Source organism: Zonotrichia leucophrys, chromosome 1A (assembly GCF_028769735.1).
Source record: "Zonotrichia leucophrys gambelii isolate GWCS_2022_RI chromosome 1A, RI_Zleu_2.0, whole genome shotgun sequence".
Classification (NCBI taxonomy): Eukaryota; Metazoa; Chordata; class Aves; order Passeriformes; family Passerellidae; genus Zonotrichia; species Zonotrichia leucophrys.
The window spans coordinates 64688678-64701954 of record NC_088170.1 but is presented as its reverse complement, the minus strand read 5'-3'; the positions used below and the strand labels follow the sequence as shown (position 1 = coordinate 64701954).

Genomic DNA, 13277 nt, shown 5'->3' with positions numbered 1-13277 from the left:
CAGGGCACTGATTTGGGTGACCAGACGGATGTAGGCAGTCTGCATGGGAGATGGTGCCATCTGATGTGCAAGTGTTCTCACTGTCTATAAAAGTTGTTGGGATGGCTGGCTGAAATGTAGACATGGGCTAGGTGAGATGATGATTCTGGCTGTCCTGAAGGGCTTTTTCTGTAAATCCTGTCAAGGTGTCTTCTGTGAGCACAATTTTCCAGGTGCTGCAGTCTCTGCTCTCAGCAGGTGAGTCCTGCTGCTGGAGCTGGTGTTGGGTCCCTCACCTCACACAACCTGGTGCCTGTTTCAGTATGGTCCCAGTTCCCCTGTTAGCCATGATAGCTCAGCTCTCCTCTGCCCCTGTGGGTAGCAGATGTTTGGGTGTGGGAGATACAATATGCTGTATTTCCACTTAGCTAAATTTTTCAACTCTTTATCCTGGGTGAACAAAAACTGTGGTCCTGCCAGGCCTGCTGTAAATTGCATTATCCTGGACCCTTATGCTGGTAGAGTTTATCCCTCTTCTTGTGTGAAAATACAGCACTTTCAAGCCATTATCCTGCTATTGGACTAAACATCTTGTACTGGGCTAGTAGATATGGAACACCAGGCCAGGCAGGGGCTTGGTGAACCTGCTACTTTTAGTGATGAGAGTTATACCATAGTTACACAAGTGAGTTGAAGGCAGAAGGCACCAAAACTGCTGTTGGAGGAGTTTTCCTGCCTTCCTACTGCCCCTTATCTCATTCACAATGCCACCAACCCACCACCCTTCCACAGGGGTTGTGCAGTCACTCACTGCACCATGCCATGAACACAAGTGGGTCAGGGCAGTCAGAAACCAGGTTGTTTTCTGCATCTCATTTGCTGTTTGCAGTCAGAAATGAGCAGGAGGGATGAGACTGCTGCTGGAGATAGCCGTGGATTGTGTCTGGCTTCCTGGTCATGATACTGTGGTGTTACATGCAGATAGAAGTTGATTTTTAAAACCTATAAACAAAATTCACTTGTGAACTGGATTTTCAAAGTCTGGGTCCTGTTGAGTTTCTTTATGAAAGAGTATCTCAAGGCTTTAAAAACAAACTGATTGACTATATCTGAACATAAGGCTGGAGATAAAAGCTCTTGAGTGCCAAGGGTAATTGGATAAAGACAGGAACAGCTTTTTCCAAATTCTGCTTACAACAAGGTCAGAAACAGCTCTTGGTGTTTTTCCAACTGGGGTGTTGAGAAACATTTCCATAAAGCACATTTTGGCACTCCTCAGATATGTCTGTGCAACATCTGTCTATTGTTTTACCATTACCTCTTGACCCACTAAACAGCACAGGAAAAGCTGCTAGGATGCAAGAAATTTGAATGGAAGTAGGAAATGAAACAAAGTCTTGGCAAGAGGATGTTTGTTAACTCACATATGTTGTTGCAGGTAACTCTGAAATCAGGTAGCAATATATTATACTGGAGAACAACAGGGATTCTCATGGGCTCCAAAGTTGTAAAACCAGTTTTAGTGAAGAACATCACAATTGAAGGTAAGTAGAATTTGTCTTTGAGGTTTTATCTCACTCTTTTGTCACACTGTTTGCCCAGTGTTATTTCTACTGCTGTGCCTATAGCACTGAAGTGTTTTTTTTAGCCCCTTGCCCTCTGTCTCCTCCTCTGAAGAGTAGAAACAGAACAGCAAAACTTCTCAGTGAGGAAAGGCTGAAAAATTAGTTTATCTGGAAAATGTTGCCATCTACTGGAAAAGACTGGATTAGCAAATTGAGAGAAAAAGGAATAAATATGTTTTCTTTATTGTAGGATAGAAAGAAGGTGGTTTTTGGTGACCCTCTCAACAGGGATAACTGGATATATATCATAACAGTGACAGTTGAATTAATATTCAAATGTTTTTTCCTGAGATGTTTTTCCTGAGATTCCTGTTTTTTCCTGGAATTGCTCTTTTGGTCCTAGGCTAAGTGTAATAAAACTGGGAGTGTCATATAAGGTCCTTAGATGGGTCAGACTTTATTGAGGTATAAACATTAAAGACTTAAATTATGGGTCAGCAAAGCCAAAGAGTCTTAAGTGAATGGTGAAACTGAGTGTGATTTTTATGCTGTTTTATACAGCTGATTTGCTCTCGGGGTCTTTTGGGTCACTGTGACCCCGAGAATATTAAAAATTTCTTTTCCCAACCTGAGTGCTTGAAGGAGTAATTTCTCGGTCTCAAGGTTGTTTATTGTATCTCATCTATAAAAAATTTTCTCCTGCCCTGCCAAGGTCCGTCCAGCAGGACAGTTCCAGGCACTCTGCCTGCCCCCAGGGCAGTGTTATATTTTTATACAAAAAACTAAGTGTACAATGTTTACAATTACTCTCCAACACCTATCACCTATGTTAGACAGTGAGCTTCTAATCTAAACCAATCTGTAAGTGCCAATATCACAGCAGAAGATGGAGGCCAAGAAGAAGGAGAAAGGCTGGACATGCACAGTTCCCTCCATTTTGCCTCCTGAACCCCTGTACCAGAAACCCTAAAATCTACTTTTCCACCCTGTGATAACTTCACTGTTATTCTACATAAACTGTCATGGCTTGCTGATCTTCATTTAAGGTTGGTAATTTCCTCCATGGGTATGGAGCAAAACCACAGGCATTTTGGGCTCCATACCAGGGCTTCTGAGCCCCCTGGCAGCCGTCTTGGCCATCCTGGACAGCCAGAGGGATGTTCTGGGTTCCCACAGTGTGCTCTCAGCCATAAGCCCAGGTAGGCAGCAGTTACAGACGGGTCTCTTTGAGTGCTTCACCCAGAATTTTTCTTACAGGAGTTGCGTACACGTCTGAATGCTTCGCGTGCAAGCCTGGAACCTTCAGTGACAAACCAGGTGCCTCTGGCTGCCAGGTGTGCCCACGAGACACTTACTCTGAGAAAGGGGCTAAAGAGTGCACCAAGTGTAAAGAAGAAATTTATTATGCAGGTACATAAACCAAGTGGGACAAGCAAAACCAGGAGGGTCTGAGTATATGCAGTCATGGGCTGTTTCAGATGTGAGCACGGTTGTATCCAGCAGTGACAGTCTCCAGCTGATATCTAAAGGGGAAATGATTGACTTCCCAAAATATGCAGAGGGCACATAGATACATAATGGGCCGCAATCAAACGTTGTTAGTGCCATCAGTGCTAGCATGAAGGGATGGAGGCCTTTTTGAGCAGGAAGGGGAAGAGTTCTTCTGAAGAATAGAGTGGTGGTGCTGTGCCCTCTCGTGGTAATTTGTGTTATGAGTTGGCAATGACAGGAATTTGCTTCATCACTGCCTTCAGCCTTAACGTGTTTTGAGGATGTCCTTTCCAAACTCTCCCTCCTGGCTTGCCCCTGCCTCCTGTGGGGTGGGAAAATGAAGTGATCTAGTTGCAAAACCTAGTCCCAAAGTGTTCTGTGTTTCCAGCTATGGTTAGGTGGTGATCTTCAAATGACATGGTCCTAATCTATTCTTCATTGTCAAAAGGTCTTCAGATTTCTTCCTTGTAGTAGTTTTAGAAAGTTCTTGAAGAATCATTTACTGACCTATCAGTTACTGATAGCACCAGCTATCACCAATGGCTGCAAATGCATGGGGACCTGTCCTCTGCTCACAGTGGGAATGGAAATATCACAAAATTATCTGGCAAGAGAAAAAATTGGGCCAGTGTTGTAAGGAAGTCTCTACAGGATTAGACTGGTTGTGTTCCTTATCAAGTAAGAAAATATTTCCATGCTCTGTAAACTGTATAAATTGTTGTTTGAAGTGGGGAGGGTGTGATGGAATCATAGTGGTTTGGATTGGAAAGGACCTTAGAAATAAGCTCATTCCAAGCCCTGTGCCATGGGCAGGGAATTTTCCACTAGACCAGTTTGCTCAAATACCTATCCAACCAGGCCTTAACCCAGAGATGCGATATTCACAACTTTTCTGGGTGACCTGTTCCAGTGTCTCACCATCCTCAGAGTAAGCAACTTCTTCCTAATAATTGTCCCTGCATACACTGAATCAGTGAATTTCAGTGTGACAGTGTTTCACAGCTGGTATTTCCCCTGTTCCCCTGCTTCATTTCAGGGACAGACACCATTAAAAGCTTGATTTTTCAGTTTATAATTTTCTGCTGACTCATTTTAACCTCCAGATTTCAACCTTGTTATGTTTGTTTCTAGGGACCATTTGATAATTTAATGTCCTGTTTCTCACCTTTTCTTTTAGAGGAGGGATCCAGTGCGTGCATAGAGCGACCTCCATGCACAAGCAAAGACTTTTTCCAGATCCACACCCCATGTGATAAGGAGGGAAAAGTAAGTAGAAGGCAAGGTACTATTTTTAAGCTCACTGACCTTATTGCTATCCCTGCATTTGAAAGCAAGGTAGTTCTTTTCAGGAATTAATTTCCCAATTACTTTCCCAATTTTGCTTTCAGTATCAAATCTGTGGCTTTGGGCTTGTCCTTTGCCTGCCCTCTCTGCAGCCTTTAACCCTCTGTAAGAATCTGCCAGATAATGGGTCTGCCTAAGGGATGTGTTTTGCTGAGATGATAAGCTCCTTGCACTTGTGAGGGTCTGATGGGGTCACTGGGGCTGCTTCCACACTTCCATGCTGCTGGAACACAGGGTGAAGCACTGTCCCAGCATAAACCCATCTCTTTAGTTGTTAATAATCTTTCTGGCATACTTTAAGCTTGTGATGACTGTCCCTGCAGCACCCAGGGATAATTCAGGTGATACCATGGCCCAGGAGCAGTGGATACAATCATCTCTATTTCAGGTAGAGGAGTGTTTGGCTGCATGGGTATGAAGTGTGTCATGTCCCTTGGTTTTAGCATCAAAGGACAGGTTAAACTCTTGCCTGTGGTCAGGTAAAATAATGGTATATACATAGTCTGGAGTGTCCGTGTGTGTCAGCTTAGCTGCTGGTAATGTGCTTGTCCCATGGGATGCCTCAAATCACCTGGACTCTCAGGACATTGTTTCACCCAGAGACCTTAGATCCACTTGGTCTCTCATAGAGGGACCTCCTGGTGGAGCAGTCTGGCTTTGTCCTAGCAGTCAAGTGGAATTTTTGGAGGAATTTGGAGAAGAAACTGCTGTTTGCTGCTATAGGAAGCCCACAGAGGTGTGGACACATGGTCAGGCCTGTTTCATGTCTTTCCTTTCCAATCTCTCTCAGATCCCATCTCTCAGATGGAATTGCAAATAGTCAAATTCACCAACACCTGTGTGTTGCTGGCCTAATATTTGCTGTCAGGATTGAGTATTTTGAAGTCTCATGATCAGTGAGTTCTAAAAGCAGCTTAGAGCTTGCAAGCTTTGCTAACGAAGCATCAGTGAGTTTAGCCCCAGAGCTGTCAGGCTCTGCAACCTGGTCTTGACTCACTGATTTCTGCTCTAATGACTCAAGAAATCAGCAGCAGTGTTCATGGCTACACCCCCAGGTGCAGCTCTAATTGCAGCCTCCTGTGGTTTGTTCTGTCACTGCTCTGTGTGGTCCAAGTCTCCCTGACACTGAACAAGTTCCTGCTATTTGACCCTTTTCCAGTGGCCTTTACTGATGGATATCATTAGGATGCAAAGTGGGTTTTTCTGCAGACAGCCTTCCCTGTCCAGCTGCAGTGACAGCAGCAGGTGTCAAGGGCACACAGATACTGACTGAGTTTTCAGGATTGGTTTCACTGCTCTGCATGTCTGGAAATAGGTTCAGCTTTGCTGTACTCCACATCTCTCCATGTGATGCAGCTCAATGAGAGGGCCTGACTCTGCAGGCCATCCACAGGAGAACAGTGGCTGTAAAAGACCAGGCTATTGATCCCTGGTTGCTGAAATAAGCCAGGTTTTCACTGAACAATAGATTGTTGTCTCCTTTCTGCTGTCCCACTTCATGTGTAGAAGGGACCTCTGGGGATTTATGCACTTTGCTTTTGACTTGTCATCTACCTGGGATTTAAAAATCCCAAGTTGAATGCTTCAGCTCCAGCCTGAGAAACCCCTCACCCCATGGCCACAGGCACCCTCTGACCCTGCTCTCCCTGCTCAGATGCAGGAGGATTCCTGTGGTAGGCTGTGTGTTTGGGCTCTGGTGCTTTGCCATCTCCTCAGCCTTTTCATTTTAAACACTGTGCACCCTGATCTGCTGAAGCATTTCTGGGGTGATTCTCCAGAAAATCCTCCAAGGGTTCAGGAGCAGCAAGGACAGGCTGATCCATAGGATGAGGTGCCACTCTGGCAGCAGGAGCAGTCCCTCAGTGCTTGAGGACCCTGTGCCAGTGACCAGATTGAGCTAAGGTGGCCAGACAAGTCCATGGAGAAAAGACACAACCAGTGTCCAGCTGGGACATTGTGTCCAAGGGTCAGCCAGGGAACATGACCTGGCACAGCCACGACTGCAACAAAGCACAGGCAGGGATGGAGAGTGAGGGCCTCAGCATCATTGGAGCATCCAGGAGCCAGGGCCTGAGCTGGAACTGAGGCTTCTTCCAGCTTATTCTGTGGAACAGTTTCAAGAGGGATCAATCTTCAGGTGCTCTGTGTTACCAGAGGGCTAACCCTGAGTGCAAGCAGCTCAACACCCAGGGTGACAGGGGGTCTGGATCAAATTCACAAGGTGAAATCTCCATTACCTGAGCTTCCAGCACCAAAGGTCCCTGATTGCTGGGACCAAAGGGTGGAAGTACCCAGAATGGGAACTGTGGACAGGTTAAACTCTTGCCAGTTGGGTTTCTCAGCTGTGGAACTCAGCTAAGTTTCATCTTGAGATGTAAAACCCTTTCAGAGAGAGACACAAAGTCAGATGAAATTTGAAACACAACTTGCTGTGTGATGCATCTCACCCAAAGCTCCTCCTGAAGACAGAAACTTGTGTCCTCAAAGGGAGGTGATGATGAAGAGGTGACGCCATGGTAACACTGTGGACTGATTCAAATTTGTGTTCATAAACTGCTTTTTATGTGATGACAAGGGATTGGAAGGGCTTGGGGAGAGCTCCTGCATGGTTTTGGCATCTTCTCAATAGGTGAAAAATGGCAGGAGAGAAATTCGGGACTTTTCAAAGAACAGACCAGTATGAATTAAAAATGCAAAACTTCGATTCTCTCTGCTAATCCAAATAAAGGGCTTTTATATAGCAGAAGTTGTATTTTGTGTTACTGGGGTTAAAATGCAGAGATTGCATATCCAGTTAGAATTATTTATCTGATGTTCCTCAGAATCCCCTTGCATGGAAAATTTACTAAATAAAGAGAAATTAAATTTACTAATTAAACAGGAAATTTACTAATTAAATAATAATTGTTTTAAGCTTCACATTTTTGTTTTGTCCTTAAAGCCTCATATCTTGCAATCTCCTGTGAACCTCATTTCTGCTGCCCTTACCTGCACTTCCCTTTATTATCCTGTGTGTGCAAGGTCTGTTTTTGACCTCAAATGATGGGAACACCCTAATTTACTTTACAAGGGGGACCTTAATTGGTGCATCTAGTCCTAAAGCTTCATGGTACACGGTGTGAGCTCAGTGTCTCCTCCTTCCAGACTCAGATCATGTACAAGTGGATTGAACCCAAGATCTGCAGAGAGGATCTCCCTGATGCCTTGACCCTACCTCCTTCTGGAGAGAGGCAGGACTGTCCACCCTGCAATCCTGGCTTTTACAACAATGCCTCATCTTCCTGTACTCCCTGCCCACCAGGCACATTTTCGGATGGGACGCAGGGTAAGAGTCTGCAAAAAATTTTTTTGTGTCTCCAAAAGCAGTCATCTGCTTGTATGTGACTTAGTTTAGTGACACATCATCATAAGCCTGTGCTCATTTTGCTTTAAATACTTGTTAAATAACATTGGAGAGCAGGATGTGGATATCTGTTTTCTCTCCTGAGTCCTTTCTTATCAGGGATCACTGCTCCAAGTTGACCTGCTGTGTTCTGGATGCATTTCTTGGCTGATATAAACATCCTGAAAGTTATTTTAAGGGATTCTGAGAGAGGAATCAGAATTTTCCAGTCAGCAATTCCTCCTCAACCATTCTCCTATCCATGCCAATTTTTTCCTGCAAAAACCTCATTTTAAGCCCAGTCAGATGAATACCCTGCCAACATTGTCTAGCCTAAACTCTGGCTTGTTGATTCTGAGATGCATTGGCGCAGTGGTCCCCTTCAGTATGTTGGGGGAACTCTTGTTTATCAAACTTTCATCTGAATCTATTAAAAAGTAAATGGGGGACCAGTTGCAGATTACTTAACATGATGTTATGATCTACAATTTACAAAATGATGATCTCACTTCCACTCTCCTGGTCCTGACAGGTCTTTGACTGTTTAACTACAAAGAAATAAATTATTTTCTTTGCCTATTATTTGCACCAGAGAGTAAAACAGCAGTATCTATGTTCTTCAAAGCACTGTTTGACATGTGCCTTGGCTGTGTGATATCCTTTTCTGCCCTCTCACCCTTAGAGTGCAAAGCCTGCCCTGCTGGGACTGAGCCAGCTCTTGGCTTTGAGTACAAGTGGTGGAACATCCTGCCAGGAAACATGAAGACATCTTGCTTTAATGTTGGCAACTCCAAGTGTGACGGGATGAATGGTGAGCCAAACTCCCTGTTTTGTGTGATCCCATTCCTCCTGCATGGATCCCTGTGGTAATGGAGCACCCACCAAAATAAGTGTGCTCTTAGCTGCATGACTCACAGCAGTTTCCTCCCTTTCCTTTAGTTGCACCAGGCTTGAAATTTCTTGTGGGAAGCAATGTCACAGTATCATAAAGGAATAAAAAATCTCTTGTATACCAGAGGAGGGCAGGAGCAGCAGCCTATGTGAAATTCCCTCAGCACAGACCTATCCCACACTGGCTTTAATGCATCTTCAGATGCATTCATATCCCCATTGAAAAAAGCATTTGTTTTGTCTTCTCCCTAGTTTATCTCATTTTCTGCTTTGTGATAACTGTGCCCATCGAGGTCACAAATAATTCTTTTGGAAAACTAAATTACAGTCTGTAATTTTATTCCTTTAGTGCTCAGAGCTTTCTCTCTGCACGTGTGCTAAAATTGCAGCAGAGAGCAGTCACAGCACACTGGTGAAAATTATCCTGTTTGGGACTCCTCCAGCCTTCTCTGACAGATTTTCCTCAGCCTGATCCACCCTGTCAGACTGGTGTAACTCAAGCTTTGAATTATGCGTGTTTAGCAGAGGGGAACTGAAGTATGTGCTTAACATTTAACACACAGATTCACTGATTCATCTGTTTTAAAGCTGAAAGATATCAGATGGATTATCCCCCTTGAGCTGCACAGCACAGATCAGGGAATATCAATTGCTCTGCTGATTTGAAAGGTGAAAATTGCCTGTAAAATCAGTGGTTCATACAATTGCTAAAATTCTTCATTCAAATCATCATGATATTGTTCTGTAGTTGATATCAGGCATCTTTAAAATACACTGACATGCTGAATTGTTTAAAATTTATGGTAACATAGATTTCCTTTGCCACCCATTGATTGAACTTTTTTTTTTTTCTGTTCTGTGAAGGTTGGGAGGTGGCTGGTGATCACATCCAGAGTGGGGCAGGAGGCTCTGACAATGACTATCTTATCTTGAGCCTGCACATCCCAGGATTTAAGTAAGGAATGGGATATTTTTTCATCTGTTTCTCAGTTATTTCTGTCTCTTATACCTCTTTCACACTATCCCAGGGATAATCTGAGTGTTACCTTCTGAAGTGAAATAATGCAATGAATAGGAGACAAGAGGAATCTTGAATTTTATTCCCATGTCCCCAGTTTGTCTATTGAGGCAGGCAAGCCTGTGGGACTTTGGTTTTTAGCAAGGACACCTTGGACTGAAGTATTTGCTTCAGTCAAAGATGCAGCCAGCTGGCTGTCTGGAAGCTGAGAAAAGATATTGCCATCCTCTGTTTCTAAATTATTCCACAGTAACCAGCTAAACCTGCCATGGGGTCGACACTGGAGTCTGCCCTAAAAGTATTTTAGTGAAACCCAAGTTACTTTGCTCTGTGGGTCCAGGCAGTCTCCACAGTCTGTGCTTCCCTTGGAGCCAGCGGGGAGGTGCAGGCACTGCAGGAGAATGAGAATGCCACCACTCCTGCACACTCACACAGGATGAAATACCTGCTTGAGGTGTCTCTGTCAAAAGAGTGAGCTTAGACTCCTAGCTCAGACCAGGTGCTGAATGTTGAGACCAGCAAGGTGTGGAAGATGAGCCCCACCCTCCCTCTGCTGTTTTCCAGCTGAGGTAGGTGCAATTACCTTGGTGTAAATCACTTGAAGTATGTAATGTGTTTTAATAATAAGGCTCCCTACCAATATGGTCAAATTTGCGTGTTCATTATAAGGAGGGAAGTGTACAATAAAGAACTTAGACACTTAAAAAAATGACCCTGCTGCACCCAATGTGCAGAGGCTCCCACCATTCTGCAAAGACAGGTATTCTATGACAGGACTTTGATGGCTTCACTGAACAAAAAGGAATTTGAAGGATTGACTGCTGCCTGTCTGGAGAGCACTGTATAAATATTTTGTTCCTTCTCTGTTAAACAGACCTCCAACATCAGTGACCGGAGCAACTGGGTCAGAACTCGGCCGGATTACTTTTATTTTTGAGACCATCTGTTCAGCAGACTGTGTGCTGTACTTTATGGCAGTAAGTGAGACCTCTTTCTCCATGAGCCTGGTATTCCACAAGTCACTTTAATACCTCTGCATAGGTGTGATTAGTTGCACTTGGTTTATTATGATTGAGCATGGCATTAGTTTAGTATCTGCAGTGCCCTTGCTGGAAGGATTTAATGAATGACCTAGTGAAATTCCTCCAGCACATGAGTTGTGAAACATTTCTGGCTATCTGCTTATTCTAAAGGTAATCACTGGACACTAAGGAGCCCCTATTAAATTAATTTTTCCCCTATTAAATTGACTGATGAAATTATCAGTGTCTCTTGTGCTGTTGAGTTAACATCTAGTACCAGAGTGACAAATCAAGATCTGGGACAGAGAATGGGAAGAGGACAGTTTGGAAATTTGCACTTGATCCTGTCAGTGACCTGGAGGATCAGTAGAGCAGCAGACAGATGTTTGTTTGAATGTCTATTAGCTGAGGAAGGCAAATGGATATGCAATGTCTCCCTTGCCCCTTCCACTGAAAGGGGAAGCTGGTTATTTTTGGTATTTAGTGGCTCTTTAAAGGAACCTGCTTTTAATTTAAAGGGAATTGAGAGGAAATTAGGTGGCAATTTAGAACAGTCTGAAAATTTGTCAGTTGTGCAAAACAAACCAAGTATGTTTGCTTTATTAAATGTTAAATGATGTTGTGGAGTCCTTTTAATATGCTAATCTCTAGATCATAAAACACTGGTGCTTACTGTAGTATGACCACACTTTTTTGTTCTTTCTTTTTTTTAAATTATCCCCATTTTGTAGGATGTAAATCGAAAAAATACCAATGTGGTGGAATCATGGGAAAAAAGTAAAGAAAGACAATCCTACACTCACATCATCTCCAAAAATGCTTCCTTCACATTCACCTGGGCCTTTCAGAGAATAAATGAAGGCCAAGATGTAAGTACTTCTTTATGTGTGGGGCTTTACAAAACAGCATTCTTTGGACACTCTCTGCCAGAACTCCAGCCCTCTGTTGAAGCTCACAGGTTTCCCATAAGGGACGAGTGGCTCTCACCACAAAGCACAGCTGAGAGGCAGCTGTGCATAAACAATCCATGAGCAAGGACAGAGCCATGGATAAGCTGACCCCCAAATTGGTGCACAGAGGTGTGGGTGGTGTCCCCAGTGTGATGACACCAGGTATAGTATTTGCAGAGATCTCCTTGGCAGGGAGGAATGATGAGGAGGACTCCATCTTATCAGAAGGCTAATTAATTACTTTATTATACTATATTATTCTATACTATATTACATCTAAACTGAATCTGCCAAGCACTCAACTGCACAGAATATCGTGATTGTCACCTGACAGTCCTGACACACACACACTTGGCCCTTATAGGCCAAGGAAACAAAACACCATCACTGGGTAAACAATCTCCATATTGCATTCTACTTTTGCACAAACACAGGCACAGCAAATGAGATAAAAATTGTGTTTTCTTTCTGTGAGGTTCAGAGAATGTGAAACCCAGAAATATTTTTGGGAAGAATTGTGCCTTGCTTTTCTCTGTGAAGAGAAATGTGGTGACAAACCCCCGAGGTGGTTTCCTTGGCTCTCGTTCCAGAGCAGGCAGTTCATCAATGACATGGCCAAGATCTACTCCATCACGGTGACCAACGCAGTGGATGGAGTGGCCTCCTCCTGCCGGGCCTGTGCCCTGGGCTCCGAGCAGTCGGGCTCGTCCTGCGTGCCCTGCCCTCCAGGACACTACATCGAGAAGGAGAGCAGCCAGTGCAAGGAGTGTCCTGACAACACCTTCCTGTCCATCCACCAGGTGTACGGCAGGGAGGCCTGCATCCCATGCGGGCCTGGCAGCAGGAGCACCAAGGTACCCAGCTTGGGCATTTCTGGGAGATGGGCACACAGGGTTTGTTGAGCTGGAAGCTCTCAGGGGGCTGCTTCTAGTGCTTTCCTACAGGCATGTGCCTTGTGAGCACTGGAACATGGCTATGACCAATGTGCCCACCAAAGTTGTCACTTATTGCTATATATTGGAATATTACCGATATTGGTGCTGAACCAAATAGCAGCACTGTGGTGTTTTCACCCCAGAGACACTTTTGGGTAGCTGTGTGCTGCAGCTGGGCACATGGAGACAAGTCCAGGCATGCAGCTCTGGTGGTGGCAGGACGGAGCTCTTCTCACAGAGGGGCCGCTCTGTCGCTGGCCGGGGGTCTCTGTACAAATCACAAACGGGACGGGACTGCTGTGGAGCTGTCTTGAGCTGTTTTATTTTCCAGCATCAGTCTCATTACATGGTTATGACAATGGGAAGCTGCTGCTTAGCTCAAATCACAGTTCTTCTGTCTCTGAGGCCTGCATTTTGCAGCTTTCTCGAAACCCTCTGATTTTGTGGGTTCCCACACCACTCCTCAGGCTTACCTCTGGTGGAGAAGCTTTAAGGTGGTGGTGAAGGAAAGGAATCAGTTCTGATGGAGGGTTTCAATCTAGAGCTTTAGTCCTGGCCCACATGCCTCTGAATCCAGCAACAGCTCCAACAGAACTCTGAACCATGTGGTTGCTGGCTCTTTTAACCCCGGGAGGAGGGGCAGGGAAGGGGTAGGAAGCCACCAACCAGGAGGGGAGGGACAAAGGGACAAAGGACACCT

General features: G+C 44.6%; 1 protein-coding gene across 2 annotated transcripts in view; it reads left to right on the top strand.

The window, feature by feature from the left end:
* ELAPOR2 (endosome-lysosome associated apoptosis and autophagy regulator family member 2) overlaps window positions 1-13277 on the top strand; it is a 110677-nt gene that overhangs the window by 79990 nt on the left and 17410 nt on the right. For both annotated transcript variants that reach the window (XM_064702978.1, XM_064702979.1), the window contains exons 6-14: window positions 1418-1523; window positions 2802-2954; window positions 4213-4301; window positions 7524-7704; window positions 8444-8572; window positions 9517-9607; window positions 10545-10647; window positions 11424-11561; window positions 12233-12496. In XM_064702978.1, the coding sequence (XP_064559048.1) occupies window positions 1418-1523; window positions 2802-2954; window positions 4213-4301; window positions 7524-7704; window positions 8444-8572; window positions 9517-9607; window positions 10545-10647; window positions 11424-11561; window positions 12233-12496 (1254 nt within the window). The remainder of the gene's footprint in view (window positions 1-1417; window positions 1524-2801; window positions 2955-4212; window positions 4302-7523; window positions 7705-8443; window positions 8573-9516; window positions 9608-10544; window positions 10648-11423; window positions 11562-12232; window positions 12497-13277) is intronic.